At 46.6% G+C, this 24,478-nt stretch overlaps 1 protein-coding gene across 3 annotated transcripts in view; it reads right to left on the bottom strand.

The window, feature by feature from the left end:
• The window catches only part of chst11 (carbohydrate (chondroitin 4) sulfotransferase 11), a 62,966-nt gene extending 38,560 nt beyond the window's left edge, over positions 1 to 24,406 (bottom strand). The window contains exon 1 of one of the 3 annotated variants that reach the window (XM_018729752.2): positions 24,179 to 24,406. In XM_018729752.2, the coding sequence (XP_018585268.1) occupies positions 24,179 to 24,296 (118 nt within the window). In that variant the 5' untranslated portion in view covers positions 24,297 to 24,406. Of the gene's footprint in view, positions 1 to 14,318; positions 14,649 to 24,178 lie in introns of those variants that run through there. The other 2 variants (XM_018729753.2, XM_018729754.2) reach the window with 2 other exon arrangements.
• Positions 24,407 to 24,478: the final 72 nt, after the last annotated feature.

The raw sequence follows: 24,478 nt of genomic DNA, 5'->3' as shown, positions 1-24,478 counted from the left end.
GGAAGCAGAGGTCCTCACCAGTAACGATGCGTTTCGGTCTTCTAGATGATACGATTGTAATGCCTGCAGTGAAATGGATTTCCCAGTGGCGAGAGGCACACGCAAGAACGATAACAACGGCCATTCGGGAATTCACTGCAGCAGATTTAGAGAACAAAACCCCTGCCTCACGGAGGGAGCAGACAGCACTGCTTGGTGCTGCCTCGGGGAGATGAATGAACAGGAAACTGTGCTCACTTAATGAAAGGCCACCGACTCACCTAATGAGGATTTTAACTAATCCTAATGGACTGGTTGAGCAAAAATGGCTGAAACGGCCCCCCTCCATGCCTTCGTTGTCTTCAGAATCTGCAAGACAGTCCACCTTCTGCTCCATGGCGAAGAAAAACAACTGGGGAAAGAAATTCCATATGCGGCACCACACTTGTACCTTCGAGCAGGAACTCAAACAACCAAAGCACAGATGACCTGAGAAAAATTACACTTTAGACAGGGAGACCTAAAAAGGTAAGTGTCCATCCCAGTGTAACCTTTTGGTACTGTACGCATAGCTGTGTGGGATCGTCACTGATTTATACTTGTTATAGTTAAGGAATACCAGCAAAAGTAATTCATCCAGAGTTACTGGCAACAAGAAAGCCGTATCAGGGTCTTCCATCTTTTGCGTTCTCAACCTTTGTCTCATCGCAAATAAGTTCACTGCATCTCCTCAGGCCCATCTTACCGGGCATGTAGCCATGCAACATCTCCTTGAATGTGGCACATTTACACAATTTTTTCCCATAACACATAAGCAGCTATCTGCTTTAGATTTAAGGTTTATAGTCCACGGCCACATCATACGTGGTCAAGGCTGAAAGATTAATTGATTCAGGAAGCGTCACGAAATCAACTTTGCTCTTTAGGACCAAATGTGTCCCAACATACCTGGTATCCACAGATATTTGTTTATCCATTTCACAGGACCCCTGAGGATCATTTCTAGTCCGACCACTACAAAGACAACAGAAAACTGGCGTTCTTCCAGAAAGGGATCACACAACGGACCGCGCAGCACTGCATCCTCGCTTCTGTCCGCAGCAGATGGATGAGGACACCGGCCCCCTCCACCGGTATCGCATCACAGACCGTCAAGCTAAAGACATCTAGGAGCGAAGCCAGATGCAGCTCTGAGCCGAGCTGCAACAAGCCAGGAAAATAATTGACTGAATGCGTTTCAAAAGGAAAACCTTTGTATTGTGGAACCAAGGCCTTGTTCAAAGAGACAGCTGGTCTCCGTCTCTAGCCTTCACTCGGTGGTCTTGCTTTGGCGTTAATGAGCCAACGGAGAAGGAAAGGTGCCAGACATCGGTAGGGTAAAAAGCTCCAGCCCAGAGGTAGACCTGGGACTAACTGGGGCTTGCCTCATGCGACCAGGCTGGGTCCCTGGGTACCCGTAAGAGTCTCTCGAGACAGGTGGAGTCTGCAGGTCAGAATGGGAACCTGGACACAAGGACAGCCCTCTGACCAGTAAGAGATTAGGTCGGATCACAAAAGTGAAGACTGACCTTGGGCCGAGTCACGTTGTTATACCTCAATATAGCAGCAGCCCAGAAAACAAAGACAGGACCTTGGGTCTAGATCTTCCCAAAAAAAAAAAAAAAAAAAAAAAAAAAAAAACCCCAACTCAATTATTTTCTTTTCAATGCGATCTGATAATGGGTTTCCCTATAGTGCAGTGTTTCACTGACTGGGCAGAACCTGAATCGCAACAGAGAATTCTAGAATGCTGACACTTCCAAAGCCACACAGCTAACTACTATTCTTTACCAGCCTCACTGACAAAAATATTTTCTTTTTCCCCAAATATTTTTAGAATACTGAAGAAACCTTTTTTGAGAAAAAGTTCACCACAATCAGACTTCAGTGTCATTTCTTCTGAATTCCCAAAGTACCGTACTTGTTTACTGGCACAAACCCGAGCTTGATAATTATGATGGAAGGATTCATGGGTCATATTTCTGACCTCCTGAAGAGAAGCTCAGCAAGAAACACTGAAAACTGTAATCTCCACATGAATTATAGCTGTGTTGTAGCTATATTCATCTGCAGGCATTTGTCAACTGTTTCGCTTTTGAGAAACACGGTTTTTATATTCTACTGCCCACTGACTTCAGATCTATACTACCAGCTCAATTTAGGGATATGGATTTTTCCCCTCATTATGGTCCAACAATTTCATTCAACAGCCCTGTTTTAAAATGCCAACTACATAGGGCGGTGCGTGTGCACCATCAGGGCTGGTTACTGGACTTCATCTGCTGAGCACCGTTATTAGCTGACAATTCTGTTCTTAACATTTGTACTCAATGGCCATTACTGGAAAATTTGATTTCCGCATTTGCCGAACATCCCTTCAGATAAACGCTCTGAAAGTGAACTGCGCAGTCCTGGAATCCCCCAGCTACAAGCACCAGTCGACAAACCTGGACAGGTGTGTCACATGTACAAGGCTTTGGACTAGTCCTGACGGGGGAGGTCAACTTGAGTCAATACAAACACACAGAGAGGTACAGATGTTCCCGCATCAGTGCTTAGCTTCTGTCATTAAAGTCAAACGTACATGTAGGCAGATGTGGTCCTGAGATGCTGGCAGGCTACAATTAGTCTAATGTAACGACCAAATGTCCGTCTCGCGTAAAAATTACACAAACAGCGTTTCCAGACCACAGTCATAGGCAGCGTTGTGTTTGAAAGTCAGATGCCCCACACCCCCAAGAAAAAAAACCCCCTCAGCGCCCCCCACATTGACAGTGCTTCCAGAAAACGGCATAAATTTCCGTTTTCATTATGTTATGATTTCCCCGGTGCTGCCGGTATGCAGATCCGCCACACTTCTGCAGGAGCGGCAGTTTTTCCCCTCTGCGCCCGGAGAGCGATTAGGGGGCCGCTAATGGGAGTCGGTCCAGCTTGCGTCAGCAGAAAATCTGCCCGGCGATCCGTCGACCTGCCCCGCTGAGCGCAAGCACACCACGGAGCCAAAGCGAACGTATTCGCACTTGTCACAAACTATGGCCGTCAACACGTCCCCGAAACCAATTTATTGAACCTGGCTCTTTTTGCATGGCAGAATATCTCAATGTCAGGACAGGTGTCCCGAGCAGCAGAGACGCTCCGCACCCTGCTCTTTTTATTGACGCGGTTCCTTCTTCTGCAAACGTCACTCCATCTCTTCCGCACGCTGCAAACTAGGACCTTTCTCATCCACCTTGTACGATTCTGGAGGGCTTGATGGACATTGGTTACTGTACTGGCCCTGCATTAAAAATTACCAACGTGACTCCTAGGATGGAAGCTGCTATTGTACCATAAATGGAACGTGGTTTTCCCCAGAAATTCTTGCGTTCGAAGGAAGGGTAACTTTATATTTGGTGCCAGGAGGGCAGGGCTGCACCGGCTGGTTCCCCAGCACCCAAGGCTTCCTCGCTGGGCTGCTGCTTCACCACAAACCCCAAGTGGGCGCACCACACCCTACCCAGGGGATGAGAAAGAGGAAGATCCAAAGTGAGCAAAGATTACATGTCCGCAGAGGAAAACTGCTTGTAACACAGCATGTCGAACAGCTGAAAAACAGGGGACGCAAGAGTGATTACTCAGCTATTACTTCAGCTGTTCACCTTACATTTATTCATTTAGCTGATGCTTTTCTCCAAAGTGACTTAGTGTTAATCTGTTTACAATTATTTACCCATTTATACAGCTAGGTAATTCTACCGGAGCAATTTAAGGTAAGTACCAAGGTCCAAGGGCAGCAGCTCTAACCACTACGCTACCTGCTGCCTCCACTTCATTTCCAACACTTGCTTATGTAAAGAAATACAACGCGACTGCCCATCACAGTTATTCTGTTTTTCACAATTTTGCTTGGGCAATATAAGATATATAATTTTGTGCCCAAAAAACAACACTCATAACTGAACTCGGAATGACGGAAGAATAGAAAATGGTAGAAAGAAGAAAAGTCAGAGAGAGGGTGAAGAACAACATACAAATACATCATATGAAACTCCAGCAAAGCATCAGAGGCAATAAAGAATGAAACAGGTCAGCACTAAACCAATATCTTTATTGTTTAGCTATTATGGAAGGACCATGACAGAACATACATCGTGCTCATTCATACAGCTGGATTCGAAACACAACAATGCATGCTGGGCCATTTGCCTGTCTCTTCGCTGCCTTCTTGGACAACAAGGTCTCAGGCCTATCAGGCTGCAAAGCTGTTGAGCTCATATTACAAAGGGAAGGTGTATATGGTGCAGTGTTCTAATTATTGGGTAACCTGAATCCTAAGTTAATGGAAGTCACCAAATCGGTTCAAACACACAAATGATAGGACAACAATATTTGTCTCCCCCAGTTATCACCTAGTTGCTTTGAACATCATCCATGTTATCTGTTTTATGGCATCTCTTATGATGGAGAGGAAAAATAGAGTTGGTAGCGTAGTGGTTAGAGCTGTTGCCTTTGAATTCAAAGGTCACAGGTTCGATCCCCACCTCGGGCTGTAGTACCCTTGAGCAAGGTACTTACCCTAAATTGTTCCAGTAAAATTACCCAGCTGTATAAATGGGTAAATAATTGTAACCTTAACACTAAGTTGCTTTGGAGAAAAGCGTCAGCTGAATGAGTAAATGTAAAACAACCCAGCAGCTCATTCCACATCCTAAGAACCTCTTGTCTGTGCTTCTTTTTTATATAAATCAAAACACATGAAAAAGGGTTCCACATCAGTTGAGGACCTTTGCAGCTATGCAAGGCAGTTTGTAGCCAATTCCACAACTCTGGTCCTTAACCCACTTCCCCAGCCCATGCTGCACCTTTTTTTTTTTTTTTTTTTTATAAACAGGGACGTGTACATGGCAACTAGGAAGCTTCTTGAAACCACAAAGGCCCTGCGCATACATCCCCGGGAACATCCAGCAGTTCATACAGCAGAAATGACCTCCCCACCACCTGCATCTTAAATTAGAGACTGACCGAAGACCCGTGCCAATCAGATTCCAGGGAATCAATGAAGTTCTGGCAACCCATGGAGGCCAGGAGGTGATCAATGGGTCTCTGAGAAACCGCTGACATAGTAGACTAATGAACGGGGTGCAAATACGCTCCTCAAATACAGAAACAGAGTTAAAGGCAACAAGTGTTCCTACAAAATATTTAGCTGTTGAGAAACAAAGACATTTTGAAGGGCACATTTTTTTATTATACAATTCAACAGATAGGCAGAGTAATGAAGAAAGCTTCTCTCTAAGGGTACCTGCTAGTCTAGTGGTTAAAGCGACTGTATTTGGACCAAAAACTTGGACTAAATTTATGATCATGCCTTTACTTCTACAACTACTCCTGTATTGTACGTAAATGTTTGTGTACCTTTAAAAAAAAATTATAGGAAGGTGATCAGGAGTCACCTATCCTGAGTTTTACGTACCTACTCGTGCCATGAACATCGGTTCATAAAGTGGAAAGAAACCGTTTGCTTAGGAATCGCACGTCTGCACCTACGTCTTTCTCCTAATGCAATTCACAAATTGTATTCTCAGATGTACGTCGCTTTGGAGAAAAGCGTCCGCTAAGCGAATTGTTTTAACAAGGTTGCAGATTTGAATCCCACCTGTAGCTGTAGCAGCAAGGTACTTACCGTGAAATTGCTCCAGTAAAATTACCCAACTGTATAAATGGGTAAATAGTCATAAGTAGCTTAACACTAAGTTGCTTGGGAGAAAAGCTTCAGCTAAATGATTAAGCGTGAAGGGTATAAGAGCAAAAGCCAGCAGCTTTGATTCCTCACCAAATGGCCCTGAACGATGATGCAGCATCATCGCGACACTGTACGCTCCTGTTCAATTACTCCCTTTAGTTCTGTTCACGGCTAGAAACGGCTTAATGATCCTAGACGATGATACTAAACTAGCAACTAAATAACTCGAACAGCTTGATATCACTTCCCAAAGCAAACCGTTTATCAAGTCGCTGCATTTTACAGCGTATTCCAGCAGTTCCCCACCGCAAAACACACCAGCGCGAGTGTACGGATAATAATACACACAGCCTGGAAGCAGTGGTTTTTTTTTTTTTTTTTTAAGCGCTTGTGTGAAATTAGAGGGTTTAAATGGAGCTATTCTATACAGCAAAAGCCCATGCTGCTATGGGTTTGAGGACAACTCTTGGGGAGGATTTGAGGGGCAGACGTTTGCACCAATGTCATGCACTACACATTACGACAGGGACCTGCGTGCCTCTACTAATAACGGTACGTGACGTGATTTGTTTGTACACATCGCAGTAAAGACTCCTCCGGCACCTCGAGACGTGCGCCACGGCCCGTGTCCAAAATTTAGACCAATGTATTTATCAAAGCGTGCCTTCACACTCACACACACACACACTGTTCGGAGCACGTCTGCCTCCCGGGGGCTTGTAAAGGAAAATTATATCGCCATTCCCCAGGAGAGGCATAACCTAACCAAGCGCCGCTTTTATTACCTCACGCTGGATGAAGTTAACCCTCCGCTGGCTGGACCGCGGCTCGGTGAATGCGATGGAGTGAACCGGGAGCTTAGGGCACACAATAGGCAGGAATGGGTCTTTCCGGGTTCACGCCGTCGGATTCAATCTCACATTCATTCCGGTAAACAAAGCGCATTATGAAAACCAGGGACCGCTACACTTGTGGGGTGGGGGACGAGTTTGTCATTTCAGATCCCTACACCTCTTGTGGGACAATTATGGCAGAACCGGTACTTTTTTTTGGGGTTAGTTAACAGCCTTGAGAGGACCTCCCTACGGAGGCAAAAACAGGAGGGGATAGACAGCATACCCATTAATCAATTTACATTCATTTAGCTGATGCTTTTCTCTAAAGCAATTTACAACAATTTACCCATTTATATAGTAGGGCAGTTTTTACTGGAGCAATTTGACAGGTACCCTGCTCAAGGGAGCAAGAGCAGGAGGCGCCATTCGAACCTGCGAGATCCGAGTCGAGAGGCAACAGCCCTAACCGCTACGCCACATGCTGGCCCATCCATCACCCACATCTCTAGGTTTGAGAGGAAGAACTCCTCCAGTGTCACTGCCTTTGTTGGAGAACCCTTAGAGACCCTAATCGGGCGAAACGCTCGCTCTGAAACACTAAACGGGCGAAGGCGCGTGGCGTGAAACTCCAAATAAAACAGAACCACGTAAACAAAAAAACCGTCCCGACACCAAAAGCATACTCAGCTCTGATGGGCCCAGTTTGAGATATATATACAGGCACACCACGGTCTGTCCGTACCTCTGGGGCGTACAGAGTACTTAAGCAAAGAATGGCCAGCTCCTGGGCGTCCTGTAAATCGCGCTCGTGATGCCAGACATTCGACAGCGCGCAGCCATCATAAACACGTTCTTTCTTTACGGCCGTTTACTTTCTCTTCCCATAACCGTGCGGAGCTGGGCTCTACAGACAGGATTTATAGCCTCTATCCCGCAGGGTCTTGCGCAGACACGTCGCTAGCGCACACGCAGGCTAAAAATAGCCCCAATGTACCGTCTCAGACGCTCGCAGACACTCGACTCATCCAGCACACCTGTGGGCGACAACGCTGCGCGGTGTAGACGGTCTAACGGGATCCGCGCCTCCGAGAACTTCAGCACATCAGTACTGATGATTGTCCATCGTTTCCTGCTGTTCTCCTGCATCACCTGCTCGTGCTTTCAACAGCACGATTACCCAAGCGTAGTATGTCGATACTGGACTGCAGCACACCGATTCTCAAAGAGCAGAGCACGGTTTCCACACAACGCATCGGTGCCGGATCTCACGAGTCGGAAACACGTGCCGCCCCGCAAAAACTCCTGAAGGCCAAAATTGGACAAGTTCAGCTCCATCGAGCCAGGAGAAAGACCATAGGATGAGACGGGCCCATCGGCCAATCTGGAGATATTGAGGTCAGTTTCACGTACCATATGGAAGGACTTGTTGCTTATTAGCATCAGCATTTTTTCCTTTTTAAATTGCACCACTTCTTTGTATGATGACCTTGCCAGTGGTTCATCCTCCAGTGTGGTTTCTGGGATTTAAAATCCTGACACAGTCATGAGGAATCGTCTTATTTCCTCCTTTCAGACCGAGACAGCGGAGCTCCTCCGAATGTGTGCCGTGAGAACAACGGCACAGCAGGAGGGCTTAGTGTGCTGGAGTGGAAATCTGCTCAGACATTTTTTATTGCCCCCCCACCACCACCCTCACCCAGCACTGAGAGGCACAAGAAGCCATGCTGTGCCAGAACTCCTTGTCCAACCTGGCAGGGCAGAACAGAGACATCAAGCAGGCACTCCCTACTGCCGTTCGCGGCCATGCGCACGTGGCTCCCGTCCCCTGTGCCTCGGCAGCTATGCCAGAGGAAGGGCAGTGCCTTAAGTGGCCGTTTCTGAAGGCTTTACACGGTAGCAAAAAAGCAGGGGTTCTAAACCTGGGCTCCGTGGATATGGTGGGGGTCGAAGCCCAGTCTTGCTTCGAAATAAACACTAAATTAAAAGCTCCGGTAGCGAGAGCTGATAGCATAATGGTTAGAACAGCTGCCATTGGACCCGAAGGTCCAGGTTTGACCTCACCTCCAGCTGTAGTACCCTTGAGCAAGGTACTTACCCTCAATTGTTCCAGTTAAATAACCCAGCTGTATAAATGGGTAAATAGTCGGTAGATTAACCTTGTAAGTCACTTTGGAGAAAAGAGAAAGTAAATGTTACAGCTGCTGCCTTTAGATCCAAAGGTTGTTGGTTTGACTCTCGCCTACTTCTGTAGTACCTTTGAGCAGGGTACTCACGCTAAATTTTTAAAGTAAAATGATCCAGCTGTATTAATGGGTAAATGGGTAGCTTAATACAGGGAGTCGTTTGGGAGAAAGGTATCAGCTAAATGACTAAAGCGTGAAAATAGTTACTATCGACATTACATTTACATCTATGACACTGACATTCTGCGAGTACTTAATCTGATGTCAGTGAAATAAGGAGAAAATATTGGACTGAATTTATTTATTTTATGGACATTCTTCTGAGAGGGTTCTTAGTTTTTATGAGATTCTTAAATTGCTCCACAGCTGTCAAAGGGCTAAGAACACCTGCTCCGGAGAACACTCTTATAGCAAGGTTGCGAAGTGCTGGAGTTGGTTTCCAAAGCTTCACAACTACAATCTGTGAAGCTTGCATTGGAGAAAATCTCCTATATTACTTAAGCAAAAGATGCATCTAGAAAAATTTTCAAATACATAATGATTGCAGAATATGAAAGGAGACTTTGCAGATAGTGGCTACAATGAGCATAATCACCCAACGCACACAGAGCCCACAGGGCTGGTCAACAGGTCCCAAATCAAATTCAAAACCCTGGTTACTGTGTACAAACGCATCAATAGAACTGCTGCCAGCTATTTACAAGACTTGATCAACCGCTACACCCCAGCCAGGCCCCTTCACTCGTCTACTTTTGCTGGCTTGGTGGTCCTGCGCACGAAAGGTAAAGCTCGGAGGTTCTCGGTTCTGGTGGAATGACCTTCCCGTCGCTCAAAACTGTGGAAACACTGTCTATATTCAAGAAGGGTCTGAAAACTCACCTTTTCCAGATCCACTTCGCCCAAGATCTCTCCAGCTCATTCACAGTGTAACTGTTCACACATCGTAACGCCATAAGCATCCCCAGATACAACCTTTATTCAGCCACTACTCTAGCATTGTACTTATTTGTGTATAATATTTAAAAATAGGATGGGGGCACGGTGGCGCAGTGGGTTGGACTGGATCCTCCTCTCTGGTGGGTCTGGAGTTCAAGTCCCGCTTGGGGTGCCTTGTGGCGGACTGGCATCCCATCCTGGGTGTCTCCCCTCCCCTCCGGCCTTACGCCCCGCGACCCCATATGGGATAAGTGGTTCAGAAAATGTGTGTGTATTTAAAAATAAAAAATGGTGGGAGGGTATCGGGATTTGTCTATCCTGTGTTTTATACACCTACTTGATCGATGAACCTCCGCGCAGCAAGTGGTAGGTAACAAACTAGGTTTGCTTGAGACTTTCATGTCTGCAGCTATGTCTCCTTCTCTTAATGTAATGCATAACTTGTACTTTTGCTGAGATGTACGTTGCTTTGGACAAAAGCGTGGAGAGAGGGAAAAAAAAAAAAAAAAAAAACAGGCCTCTGAGACAGAAGGTTCAGCCTATACCATGTCTGGGACACAAGGATGCTTCATTTCCTGTTGGCCACCTACCTTGAGACGAAGTGATTCTGTACCACACCAAATGTAATAGTGACGTATCTAGAGGTCAGTTTCTGCACCCCCCCGCACAGGCTGTCATTCTGCCTGTTTGCATGCTGGATCAATATGTTATTGCAAGTGTCACACTCTCCAGCTCAGCGGGATGCTCGAACCCACGTACACAGCCATTCTAAGAGGTCTTAAAGTCACTCTCCATATTTCAATCAATTTACGTGGAAGCAGCATGGTGAGCAGCAGGTAGTGCTGTCACCTCACAGCCCCAGGGCTGTTCAGGTGTAGGTTTGAATGTTCATTTTCTCCCCCAGCAAAAAAGACGCGGTTCAGGTCAATCGGTGACTAGATTGTCCAGAGCGTGCCGCTGTGTGTGAGGGGATACCCTGTTATGGACCGGCACCCTGGTTAGAGTGCACAGTTATTCCAAGGCAGGCTCCAGAATCCAGGGACCATAAGGACCAGCAGTTGAGGAAGCTGAGTGGATGAACATGCATGGAATCTGTTTTTCTATTCCTGAAGTGTACAATTCTGAAATTAACAAAAAAGATTAACAGTTTTTAGGACCAGTATTTCTTCTGAAGCATCTTCTTTCAACACTTTATTTGTCCCATAGAACTCATCCAGCAGAGGCAGGTATAGCTGCTCACCTCCAAGCGGAGGAACAACTGATGGATGTCACTGGTTCATCTCAGCTGTCTAATTCCATTCATCGCTGGCTGGAGAGGTTGGGATCCATAATCTAATCAATACCTTCACTGCCAAGGTCAATAACCATGATCCCACCAGTAGCGTCAAAGTGACTGTACACACAGCACACTGGGCTCACATGTATAGAGGTGCAAACTTGGTGAAAAGTACAAACCACAGATGAAAAAATGTACGCAGACAGGTGCACTATGACACACTGGGGAGTATCGAGTTCAAGCAGTGACCAAATTTGGGGTGGTAGTGGCTGGACTTCCTAAACACACACACACACACACACACACACACACACACACAACACTGTAGTTCACACCCCTGTAATTAACACTCTGCATATTAACTGAATTTGCTTTTGTCCTGCAAAGTGCTGAAACAGGTTAGAGAGTCTTACCTTAAAACAGCTGAGGTCAAGTACACTGAGCATAAATAAGTTACATACCTCAGTCATCCTATTCACCAGACATCCTCCCACTAAACAGAGGAGTCACGTTGAGCATCAGGAGTTCCAAGCTTTTGTGTGTGTGGGAATACAGCAATTAGTAGGAAAACTGTCCTTCAACAGCAAGGCCATTGGAAGAAAACAAGTGACCCCAAGACAGCAACAGCCATTCTTCTACATAGGAGGTGAAGGAAGGCAACCGTGCGCCAGATGAGGCTGGGGTGGCGTTTCCTCAACTGTTACAACACAAGGTCACACAAAGTTCCTGTCCCTCCGAGTGGGTTTCAACAACACGTGTTTAATGAACAGACCCACGAATACTATACCGGTCAAAAACATATACAACAATTCCAAAGCGACAAAAGCTGACAAAATTCTCAACAACTGCAAAATGAAGGACTAAATAATTTGAATTATATTTCTATCATACACATAATCAAACAGCTGCTCTGCTTGCAGAATATGAAGCAATTAGTCTTTTGTGTGTCTGTCAGTTCTCAACCGTTTCAACATCAGGGAAACACCCAGAACAGACAAAAAAAGGGTGTTGAGGACACTTCCAAATCCTGACGTCAAGCCTAGCTGTTTAGGAGATGTTTTGAGCGAGTCCAGCTGCCAAGGAAATTCTCCCATGACTTTCGAAACGGTAAGGTTTAGGAATGTATAGCTCTAACAAGTTAAACAAGTAGGAAGGGTATATGTTCATGCTTGCATCCCCTGGCGCAACTCAAATCTGGCTCACCCTTTACTACTACACTGAATGCTCTATAGAGTGCATAGCTATAGAGTGCATAGCTGGGGCTGGAAAGCAAGACTCAGATCCAGGCTACATCTGTACATAGGAAATTGGATTCCCGTCACGTCACCCCTGGGGGGGCTGAGCCGGGAGTGCCGTCTACAGCTGGCACGGCACACGCCAAACTTGCTGCTCCAATCCAAGGGAGAAGCATGGCGCTTCTCAGGGACTCGCACGGGTGGAGGCACGACGACGGTTCCTCGCGCCCACAGAATCGAGCCGATGATTAACGCGCTGCCAAAAGATGCAAAACCAAATCCACCAGGGCATCACTGTATCTGAGGAGTGCATTCAAGATGACACTAAGCAACACACAAGCCACCAAGCAGACAATTTTTTTTTTCCTGATGGTGCAAGTATATCTAAACTTAAAAGCAAGCAGCGCTGTGTTGTGTGTGACAAAGCGTAACTTCCTGAAGGCTGTCATGTTGCCAAATCACTGTTATTGATTAAATGTTCTCCAGCGGTCCTTCTATTAAACCCTAAAGCACCTTTAAGAATAAACTGCCCAGTAGACACACACAGTAACCAGTCCCCCAGGTATTCCAGCTCGAATTCAATGTCAGGGGTGCCGCTGAATGCCGTCAGAACTTGTCAGTGTCACCGCTTCTATGATTTGGCCTGAAGTCAACCTGTGGGACACAGAGACAGAAACGCAAGACCAGCTGAGTCATAACTACATCCTGCAGATGCGTATTCCACCGGCAAGAAAGCTTTGTGTCACTCCTTACATTTTCAGACAAAACACCCTAATAAAAGCACCACAGAAGCGACACGGGCACTGATGTGTCCATTTTTAAAGTCCACACCCTAAGAGGGGGAAAAAAAAGCGGACATAACTGCTTATTATTTCATTGGTCAGCAGGAGATTTTAATCCACTGGCTCTGGCAAAGCTTGCTGTTGTGTCCGTCTTGCTGACTATATTTACTCTCAATGCACATGCAATCACAGCGAGTGCAGTCGTACTACGCCTCCCAAATAGACCCGCACAACCCCTCCTCCACACACACACACACACACACACACACACACACACATACCTAGAAGCTTTGCTCATGTGGACCACTTGTCAATCACAGATGTCAGAAAACCATTAAATTATAGTCTGAAAATCCAACTCCCCAAACTCCTCTTAAAATAGTCACTGGTATGTGATAATTTCAGAGGGGGGAAAAAAGCGAAAGCTCTCAACCGTCCCCCTTTGTTACGCGAGTCCGCAAACCAAAGCGCAAATGTTTTGACATTAATCAGAGCTGGAGTAACGGTGATGAACTTCATGCCCTCATGAATGAAAATATAAAATACTGTAGAGTGCTTAAGCACAGGGTGAGGCGACATAGGCGATAACATCCCATCACCATAATCATAAACTGGAAAGCCTTCCTCTACTTCCCTTGAAATAGGGCCTTGGTGCAAGGCCTAGCGAAAACGCAGCCGTGCGCGTTGCTCTCGTACCGCCCAGACCCTACAACCGGAACGGGGAGGGAGGAGAACTGCCCAGGACACATGGCTCCGTCAAGGACGTCAGGTACTGCCCAGTCACCAACAGCCCTGGATAAGGCTGCTACCTGTATTTTCATGAAAATAATTTATTAAAAAAAGCTATATATAGACATGATAGAAGAATATACTACGATAGGGAAGAATTCATTTGATTCATGTGGCAGCGAAGAGGAAGGAGGACGCAGCAATGTGACAATGAGCTACCATTTCCCATAGAGAAATGAAAGTGAGCAGCATAAGCAACTGACATCTCCCCCCCCCCCCCCCGATTCCTACTTCAGGAGTAAACATTTAACAGAAACACAGGACATCCCAGCACTTTCCATTTGAAAAGAATATTGGTAGTCTCAGCAGCTAAAGAGCGGAGTGGGGGGGGGGGTGCTCCACACAGAAAAGAGCAGAGTTCCATTGCCATGGACTCCAACACCCAACCTCACAGCTGTGTGTCTATATGGGTTCACCTGAACCGGTTCTTCAAGAGTCCCGCCAGCCAACATCAACTCAAATTGACCATGACGTCAGTTTCAGATGTGACCTTCATGCCAAACCAAAAAAAAAAAAAAGAAAAAATCATGAAGGATTTTACCTCCATTTCATGATGAGCGGCTCAGACGACTCATTATGCAGCTAGAAGGCGAGGGGGAAGAGCACCAATGGTGGGGACAATTGAGCCCACCTGTCACGAGATCACGCTGAAGTCCTCTGTGGGGGAAAAACTACCAACAATGCATAATTAAGGAATTACAAGCAGAAGTGGCGACAACATGGAATTCCCATCTATAAGTCACGGGGTTCTGCAAACAAAATAAAACAGACATAAAATAAAGAAAAGGTCAGACTCCTCGTTCCTCCTCAACAAGGGAATCGTTATTCCTGTTGTATTGATTGAGCCTCGGAGACACAGCGGTGGCTTGCAAACGCGCACACGCACTTCCTCTGTCCCCTACTGAGAGATGCCACTTCCTGTGGAGGTGAACATCGACAGGCACAATCAAAAGAACACAGCAGGAAGTCTCGTGCTGCTCTGAGCTCAGAGCTTTCGGTCTCATCTAATCAGGACTAGTCGTAACGTCCACGGCGCCCTCATACAGGCGCAGTCCGACTCGAAGGATCTCGCGCGTACGCTCCTCGCCGCTCCACGAGAGTTGCGCTCGCCGTCGCTTCAACTCTCCGGCCCTTGACCTTTGGAACTGCTGCGGCGTGAAGCCGCTGACAGCGATGATGGATTGCCAACCCACCACAAGTGCCGCGCTTGAGAGCGCGCCTCTTCGGGGCGTGTCTTCTGGGCGCGGCCGCACGTGCGTGTACGCGTCCGTCTTCCTACCCTGCATGCGTGCGCTTTTCTTTTCCAGCCTCACCGCAAACCCCTGTTTTCTCCGCCCTGCGACTCTCCCTTTCTTTTGCCCCCACCTGCTATTCGAAGTTGACAGAGTGCAGAAACCTCGCAAGGTCCCGCCAACACAGACCATGGACACGAACCAGGTCGCAATCCAACCCAGTGTCTACTGGCAGTCCTTGCAGGGCACACATTTACATTTATTCAGTACATTCAGTACTGGAGCAATTTGGGATAAGTACCTTGCTCAAGGGTACTATAGCTGGAGGCGAGAGTCGAACCTGCAACCTTTAGGTCCAAAGGCAGCAGCTCTCACCACTGCACTACCAGCACCGAATATACAGAGACGCTGAAGAGCGGTTCTACTACCCACTCCCGCTCATCTACATCGTGGACTTGACTGATGGCAACACAATTAGTTATGTGGGCTGGCACAGCATCTGGCTCCCCATTTGGTTCTCGTGTGCAACATTAGCCCCGTCAGTCAACCAGCTTCACGTGTCATATACACCCCAGTGCCTCGAGAACACACTCATATTGCCCTCATCTCTCACTCTCCTTAGAAAAGACATTCCGTTTTTCTGCTTTCTGTGCCATTTCTCATCTAGATAAATCAACATCTGCATCTGTCACCTAAGACAGATGTCAGAAACGGCGAAACGACGAGACTTTGTACGAAGACCAAAGAACAACACGTGTCTTTTTCCCCTCCTGTTCCCTGTCACTAAAATAAATCCTTGTGCCCCAGGCTGTCAAGCCATGTCTCCACCTTCAGATGAGGGGGGCTGCTTGTATGGAAACAGTTTCATCAATCGCTCAATCACAATTTATGAGGAGCGAAATCTGGGAACCGACTGTCTGCCGGCGCGGGTAGTAACAGTTATGGGTTTTGACAGGGAACGGGTTCGCTAAGCACCTCTATTTGTGCCGACACACGCTGCCGGCTGAGCGGGGACAGGATAACGTTGTTCAGACAGACGCGCACCGACCGCAGCCTTCCCAGCGCCATTCCGCACGTTTGACGAGTTTTTAACATCTTGCCGAAATCCTCTTAATTTCGAGTAATGGCGAAGCCTTTTGCGTCATTAAGAAGCATTTTCACGTCTCAGTGCTTCGCTCCGTCCAGCAATATGTGAAGGGACAAGGCCTCGCAACAATTCTGAGCCAAAGTTCCTTTGTGTTGAGAACAAGAAAAACAGACTGGCTTAAATAAATAAATAAATAGCCGCCTTTTCACTCCAATTATGAATCATTTTACTTTCTCCTTTCACCTCAGACAGGCTTCAAATGAAGACATCAGATCACGCGGGCTGGGGAAAGAGTTACTGTACGTATTCGGAAGGAGCGCCGATGAGGCAGATGTTCTGAGATGATGGCCTGCAGTGTTTCGTAGGGACCGAGGCCATCTTTTTGTCTCCAGGGAACGACGGCTGACGTGCCACGACGCAAGACTCGCCGGTAGGGATGTGACGGAGCTGATCAAAACCCGCATCCGTCGAATGCGGATGCGGTTTTCACCGAAGATTAAAACGGAAAGTATCGTTTTTACTAATCTGCATGCACATGTCAATTTAAAGATGAAAGGAAATTTGTTTTAGTTTCAACTTTACACACAGGAGTAATTTTCCTTTTCGGCTAAACATTGTCTTACTAGTATTGAATTTGACCATGAACCAAACGTTAATTTATTTAAGCATGAGGATTTCCACTTAACAGCTCAAAACAAGCTACATTTATGTGAACTTACACAAGCCATCTTACGCTATGCCAGACCACAATGGCATACATGGTATGCAAAGTCTTACAAAGTAGGTCTAGTGCATTTCACTATGTAATGGATATGCAAATATATGCACAAATCATTGAGTGGCAATTCACATATAAAGGTGTATAGTGGAGCACATGCAGTACTATACTGTAGTACAGTGCAATCACCATTCAGTCTGTCTCTAGTGCGCCTAGACTTGGACAGCAACACATACTGTACGTATAAAAGAAAGCTTACGAGTTGCGTTGCTTTAACTACATCCCCCCCAAAAATGCATCGATATATTTGACAGATTTCAGATCTGCTAAAAACGTTCAAAGTTCGACAACATTCAAATTCAGTCACGTGCCTATGTTGCCAACAATAACGGCACCGCCAACATGACAGCAGTCTGAACAGACCAATTTATACTGATGGGCACACTGCTACACACTCTGGACTCAAACCTCCTGGTTGATGGCACTTATGTGGCTGCAGGCGACGTCACACTAAGTAGCAGTTGCTTCATTGCCAAAATAAATGTGCTGATCATTCATCCTCATCAATGGCTAATGGAAGATCATCAAGAAATCCTGATAGCTCTGCTCGAGTCTAACTGGCCTACACAATGGAATATTGACTGAAAAGAGGAAAGAAGAAAAAAAAAAAAAAACCAAGTAGCAGCTAATATGTGGAGGTCTTTTGTAGAACGCTGCCAGAGATGCCAGTTGGCATTCCTTATGTACCTTGTCTCATTTCATAAAGACTGTAAATATAGCAATTAATGTTGAGAAGCCTCTGATAAAGGGATCACAGAAATATTTAAAAATCACTTAGAGAAATACAATTACAGTCCATACACATATACAGTGTATATTTGGAAACGTACACTGGCCAAATAAAAGTTAAGGGAAAAACACAAAATAAAAGTGAAACCAGGAGCTACTGCTGGACCCACATCCTCCACACGCTTTCAGGATCTTAGCCAACATGTTACCACTTCACAGCATCGCCTTGAACATCCCAGGGCATTGCATTGCGGAAGCAATACTGAAAGGACCCTGGTCGAGTGGTTTCTAAGTAGATAGTGTCTGTGGCAACATAATTTAAAAAAATTGTATACAATTTTCTAGTGTTCTCTTTCTTAAACCTTCTGACTATCATTAGAAGGACAGTAAAAGTACAAGAGTGATAAAAAAAACCCAAGACATCTGCTGACCTTTCATCATGTGGTCATCATACAGCTCTTCGATTATCTAGTAAGATAAATCTTCTTGATCTTGTGTCCACATGTGACAGTGACAAGTTACGCTTCTCCTGACTTGTGTATGTGTTGCAGAAGGCAGCTTTCAGCCATCCCAGAACGACAGATGGCATAACCGTTATCACCATCTCCAGGGACAGGGACACAACTTCTTCAGAGTGCATCTCCTCACATCGTCATCAACCATGCCAGCCCGAGTAAAGACACTATGAGCTGTGTGATGGCTTTAAAACGATTCCATGGCAAGCTCAACACCACCCACTCTTTGACCCTAAACCCCACCCCCACCATTCCTATCTGCTCTGAGAGACCACTTTGTTCTCAAGTCCCCCCAGGAAGCCCCGGAACGAGCGAGTAAAGGGTTTTACAGCTGAGTTTAATAAATGCCCTCTCGTCCATGGAGCGCAGTCCCAACAAGCTACGTCAAGGCTGAGCTTTGACAGAGTCTTGATGGACAAGGGGGGAGAGGGACTTTTCACCAGGTTATGTTTTCTTTCCAAGGCTATAAGCTTTACAGATCTCTGCTGACACCGACAGGAAATCTCCGTCTCTCCCCACAAGGCTTTTCCAGACTTCAGCTATGCGATTTTTGATATTTCCAAGGTGAACCCCACCATACACTTGGCACCAAAAGACCATTCCTGTAATACTGCATTGCTAAATGCCACAGTGATATTACAAGAACTCAGGACACAACCTGGAGCAGCATCCCACTAAACTATGATGCTACCGAGAAGCCGTCAACTTTCAACAATCTTGCTGGTTCTCCAGAGCTACAAGGAGGTATCGGCCAAGCAAGCATCTCCACGCTACAAAATCCTAGGCAGCCAGTGAAACATGAAGGTCATAAACTAATCAGGCCTGACTACATGAGGCCACAGCAGGAGGGGGGGGGGACTGGTGGTGTGAGGCATGCTTCCCACTTAGTGGGCCACTAAACCTTCCGCTGAGGTAAGCTGATATGAGCAAATCAAAAACATCAGGGGTTTGTTGAGCAGAAAGCGGTTAGTGAACGGGGTGGAGTTACAGCTGGCTCTGCATCCGCATTGCCCACTTCAGGCCTATTCTCCTTTGTGCCCCATTCAGACTTCAGTTCACTGCAGTGGATCCTGGGCTGAACCCTAGAATTCCGTTGAGTCCAAGCCCACATTAGTTAGCAGTTCTGAGAAACATTCACCACCTCCCTGTTCCTCTGGACACTGAGAAGCAGCACAGAGGATGGATGGGGTTTTGGGCAGTCAATCAGATCAAAGACTAGTGTTGGAAGTTGTGGAGCTCCACTTTTTTTTTTTCCCCCTTCCCAGGAGCACTGCGACTAGTGTTTTGACATCACACCTTGCTGACTATGTGATAAACTGTCACCTCAGCCTTGAAACATCTGCACAGTGGCTGGGAAACTGGAACATGACAGCTGGAAAGACCCAAAACTAAATCCCATTGCAAAGCATGAGGGACGCTCTGCTCCAGGACAGAATGATCCAGGGAGTGTCTCGTCCTGCTGCCGAACCACCTCTCGCTCTAGACCCATGTCTTGGGCCACACAGGCAAAAGAAGGGAAAGTCAGTTCATCTACAGCAAATGGTGGCCTCGTGTCTGGAGGTCACAAGACAATTCTCAGTGGCGTACTCCCAGTTTCCTTTCCATTTCACCTGGGAATTATTCTGGACTTGTGTTTCGGGCAGCTGAGGAAACCAGCAATGTTGAAAACAAGGTAATCAGGATGTCCTGTATACCATTTCCTGTAAACACCAAAGGGTGAATGCCTCAAATATAACAATACAATTTACAATATAGCAAATGGGATGTGAAAAGCTAGAAGCACTGAATGTACAGAGACAAATTTCATTAGCTTATTGATTAGGAAGACCAAAGAACAGCAAAGCAAAGCAAAACAAAAAACCAGCTTGTTCTCCACTGAGACGGAATAACGCCTCCCATCGCCGTGCTTTGACAAGTGACCGTGAGGAATTCACACTTTTCAAAGGCAATACCATTTAGTTTTGCTGTGGTACACCGAACTGGTCACACACCAAGAAGGGAAGATCCTTGAGTATTTCTAAGCCACAGTACTGCATGTGAGTTGCATCATGGGTATTTTACAGGGTGACATCCCTTTTTTTTTTTTTTTTTTTAAAAAAAAACAAAAAAAAACCACCAAACAGTGTACCCTGGGGGGGGGGGGGGGGTCACAGTACCCAGGATTAGATGATCACCCAGACACATCTTGCACATTCTTTTCCGGGTCACTACACATGAGCAGCCTTTGTAGATTACTCTATTGATTGTTGTTCTGTTTTACTACTAATTTTTACCACAGTCTGGGAATACATTAAAAGTCATTCAGAACACCAGACAGGCCTTTGACAGCCATTACTAATAAATGAGTCACAAGTCTGGAAGAGCCCTCTGCTGCCAGTGCTGGAAGGCATTTGAAGCAAGACCTTTGCAACTCCCCCACCCCACGAGGACACATGGGTCTCGGGTACAAATGCGTAGATACCAAAAGAAAAATAAAGCACCGTGATGAATCGTTTCCAGCATCATGTTAACAATGGGTCACGAACATAGTGGAGTTAATCATGGGTGAATGAGTGTGTGGGCTCGATACTGTCAGGTTGCCTGAGCATAGACAGGAGACTGGACTTTGTCTAGCCTCTACCCTTTGACCTTCCAGGTATGATTGATCTGCAGGCCCAAAAGGACCAACCTGTATAGCTCATTAGGTCACGGAGGCGCACAAGCCATCACACCACGACAAGGTGCAGTCTCATTGTGAGTGGAGTCGCCCCAAAGCTCCCTGGGAGCTGTGTTGTGAATGGCTTGGTCCAAACTGTCCCACCTCATATGAAGAACCTGGCTGAGCTCTAACAGTGAAGGGACTATGTTGGCAGGAGGCATCTCAGCATTAGCTTCCAGACGTGCAAAGAGCTGTCAGACAATAGAAATGGTGCTGTGATATCTTGCTGAATCTACGAGTGCGGTAATGGAGCACACGCACTTATGTGCGTTCAGGGTAGGGAGGGCCTTTTGGTTTTCGTACTTGCTTTCGTGCATATACACACACTGGTTGAAACCGCTTGTCCCAAGCGGGGTCGCGGCAAACCGGAGCCTAACCCGGCAACACAGGGCGCAAGGCTGGAGGGGGGGAAACAGCCAGGACGGGACACCGGTCCATTGTAAGGTACCCCAAGCAGGACTTGAACCCCAGACCCACCAGAGAACAGGCCCTGGCCAAACCTGCTGCGCCACCACACCCCCCTTGCATGCATATTTTATATATATATATTGGAGAGAGAGCACAAGACAGAGCTCTTATGTGGTTTGCATATGCCTTTGAACTTTCACTATGTCCCCATTTTTGCTTGTGCTTGTACACAACTTCAGTACATCAGCAGCTTGAGTTGTGCATGTGTGCAGGATGACACTGAGCTACATTGGATTGTATGGAAAATGGCAGCACACAGGATGCTGCACAAAAGATTACAAACCCACGCTTGAAACTTCACAGTATCTTAGGTGCTAATCGATTAAAAAAAAAAGTGCTAACTTCGCTCTTGTAAATAAACAAGAGTTGCTTAGTGCAACAATTCTCCAGTATTTTGAAGGGGAGGGGGTGTAAAAGTTACATCAGACTGAATGATGAGAATAGGAGATGAGTGAATCAACAGCGTGCACTAGACCAAACCCGTCCTCCAGCAGCTCCCTGGATCTCCACAGCTTTGGGGCAAACATCTCTAGCAAAACGGGCTCTCTTTCTGCCTGAATTGACATACCTACCACACCAGAACTGCTTCACACCCCTGGGGAATCCAACTACACTCTCCTCCTACCGAAGAGTTACAACGGGCCCAAATGTCTCAGCACCCTTTATGTTAGAGTTTCTTGCATTTAGTGCAACTAACCATATTGAACTCTGAGGGACCATTTGTTGGAAAGGGTGCTATATATATATATATATATATATATATATATATAAAAAAAAAAAAAGATTTTAAACACAGCTACAACCCACCACCATTATAGGGCACCTACCTTCACGTAGCACTCATTAAATCACATTCAATTTCTAGCACAGGCTCTTCTCCTGAAGCACAGAGGCAAAGACCAGCTCAATACCAGCAACTTGACCCAAACGCTGGAAACAAACCCTTTTCACACATTGAGCACTGATGATGTCACCTCGATCGGCGATAAAACGTTTGCAGTCTGAATGCCAAGCTTGGCGAACACCTGGACATCTCTACATCTAAACCCTTTTCATAACATCTCCACAACGACCGCACCCGACAGTCACCCTCCAGCAGGAATCTGCAGCATGGGCTGATGGTACAATTATGCTAGACCCCACAACCTTCATTTTCCTTGGGTCACCCTATGGTCCCTCTGCCCAACACCCTACCCAGATATCTTGAAAGAGCTTCTTCTCATCACCGCACGCATACTGGTGCGACGGCCCTCGGCGTACTTCACACGCTGCTCTTTATCACGTTGGTTTCGCGTAAGGTTTGGGGATAGCTGAAACGGTCTTCATAAGAGGTTCACAACATCATTGTTCTGCTGTAAATTAACACATGAACCGTGACTTGGCCGAGACTCTGACGTACATTGTTTATTTAGACGCTTTTCTCCAAAGCGACTTGCAATGGATACTATGTAGTGCTATCAGCCCAAACACCTTATTCACCGTGGTGACTTACACTGCTAGATACACTACTTACACTGGGTCACTCATCCATATACACTCTTTGTCACTCACACACTATACGTACACCAAATCAAATAACAGAACATTCATCAGTGTCTTTGGTGCTTGGGTTGTACAGACACACACACACACACACACACACACGAGGGACGCACAAAAACACATTTACACCAACACGAAACACACGTACAAGTCTAAACATCTACCTGACGTAGAGACTACTGAGAGAAATACGGTTTAACCTTTGCTTTCGTCCCTCCCCCCAATCCTTCTGGAAAACCGATTCAGGAAGTTTTCTCGGTGTGAAAATATTTAGTCTTCACTAAATCATTTAGTAAATGTGTATGTATCTTTCCCTCGAAAGTCTTTGTCAGTTGGTTCGGCTATTTTGTCTTATGGACAATTTTAATATACAAAAAAAAAAAAGCCGTGATGATATAATGTTTGAAACTCAGTCACACGAGTGAATACCTGTAGGAAATCGTAGTAACAAGTCAGCATTTTTTACTGCAAAATTTGAAATTACACTGCCCGTAGTTAAAAATAACAACGAAAGGAAAGCCGGAGTAGCAGAGAGAGAGTGTGGATTTTTTTTCCAGAAGAACACCGAGGAGGCAGCTCAATTTACCGATGTTAAGCTCTAACTTAAAGACAAATTACAAAGAATTTTGTTTTTTAAAAACACATTTTTATAGTTTTGACGTTTGGTGCTTGAGGCAGCGAAACGTAGGCTCGGTCCGAGAACGGCCCAAACGGGTTGCCCTGACGAGAAGAATCCAGCTTCATGCTCGTGCTCGTTTGGTCTCGACGCCGGCGCAAGTAGTGCACCGGCACGCGCTCCGCTTCTCCGAATTGATTGGCTGACTGACTGATTTGATGAACCGACCCGCGACCGTCTCAGCGCTGCGCCAAACAGCCGGTGACGCGCGCGCGCAGATGTGCGAAAATCGTGTTCTAACAAGCGGCAGAGACAGAAGCGCGAAGCAACTTGAGGACGGAGCTGGTGAGTGGAAACAATGACCGTGCCGCGTGAGAGACACACACACCGCCTTTGTGGCTTCGCTTCGAGCACGAGGAAAAACCCGGTAACGCCGCGGGCAAACTGGGGAAAGCCCAGTCAGCTGTGTCTCCTCCTCCGCCCCGAGCAGCGAACCCCAAGCCGGTACGAGACGAAGCAAAGCGGTGTGTCGCCGTTCGCCGGTGAGTCCGAATGGACTTCTGCACTCAGAGGTTGAGAAGAACTCGCCGCTCTTTTACGCGGCGCCCCTGGCTTCACACACGCCGTCAATGACACGGGTCCGAGGACCAGCAGGCGAGCGCCCCCTCGTTCCTGTCCCCCCCCCCCAGTAATGAGACGAGTGAGGCTCGGCTCAGAGCAGAGCCAAGAGTCCTACCTGGCTGGAACATACTTTGGAAATAAAAGATGACCAAAATAAAGGATCCCAAACAAGTGGCGAGTATCATCCGACAGATTCTGCTCATCCTCATCAGTTCCAGGAGGGTCTGTTTCATGGTTCGGGGCACCGGCGCGTGGCGGAGACCGTGGTGCTGTTGCTGCTACTGCTGATGGTGGTGATGCCAGCGGCTCGGCGCTCAATGAGCTCAGCACGGTCCTTCTCTCTCTCTCTCTCTCGCTCTCCCTCCCTCTCCCCGGACCGTACTATTCACGCTCACGCGTTCGGCGGCGGGGGTGG

The sequence above is a fragment of the Scleropages formosus genome, chromosome 21 (genome assembly GCF_900964775.1).
Source record: "Scleropages formosus chromosome 21, fSclFor1.1, whole genome shotgun sequence".
NCBI classification, from domain to species: Eukaryota; Metazoa; Chordata; class Actinopteri; order Osteoglossiformes; family Osteoglossidae; genus Scleropages; species Scleropages formosus.
The sequence above is the reverse complement of the archived record's forward strand: the minus strand, read 5'-3'. Positions and strand labels throughout refer to the sequence as shown.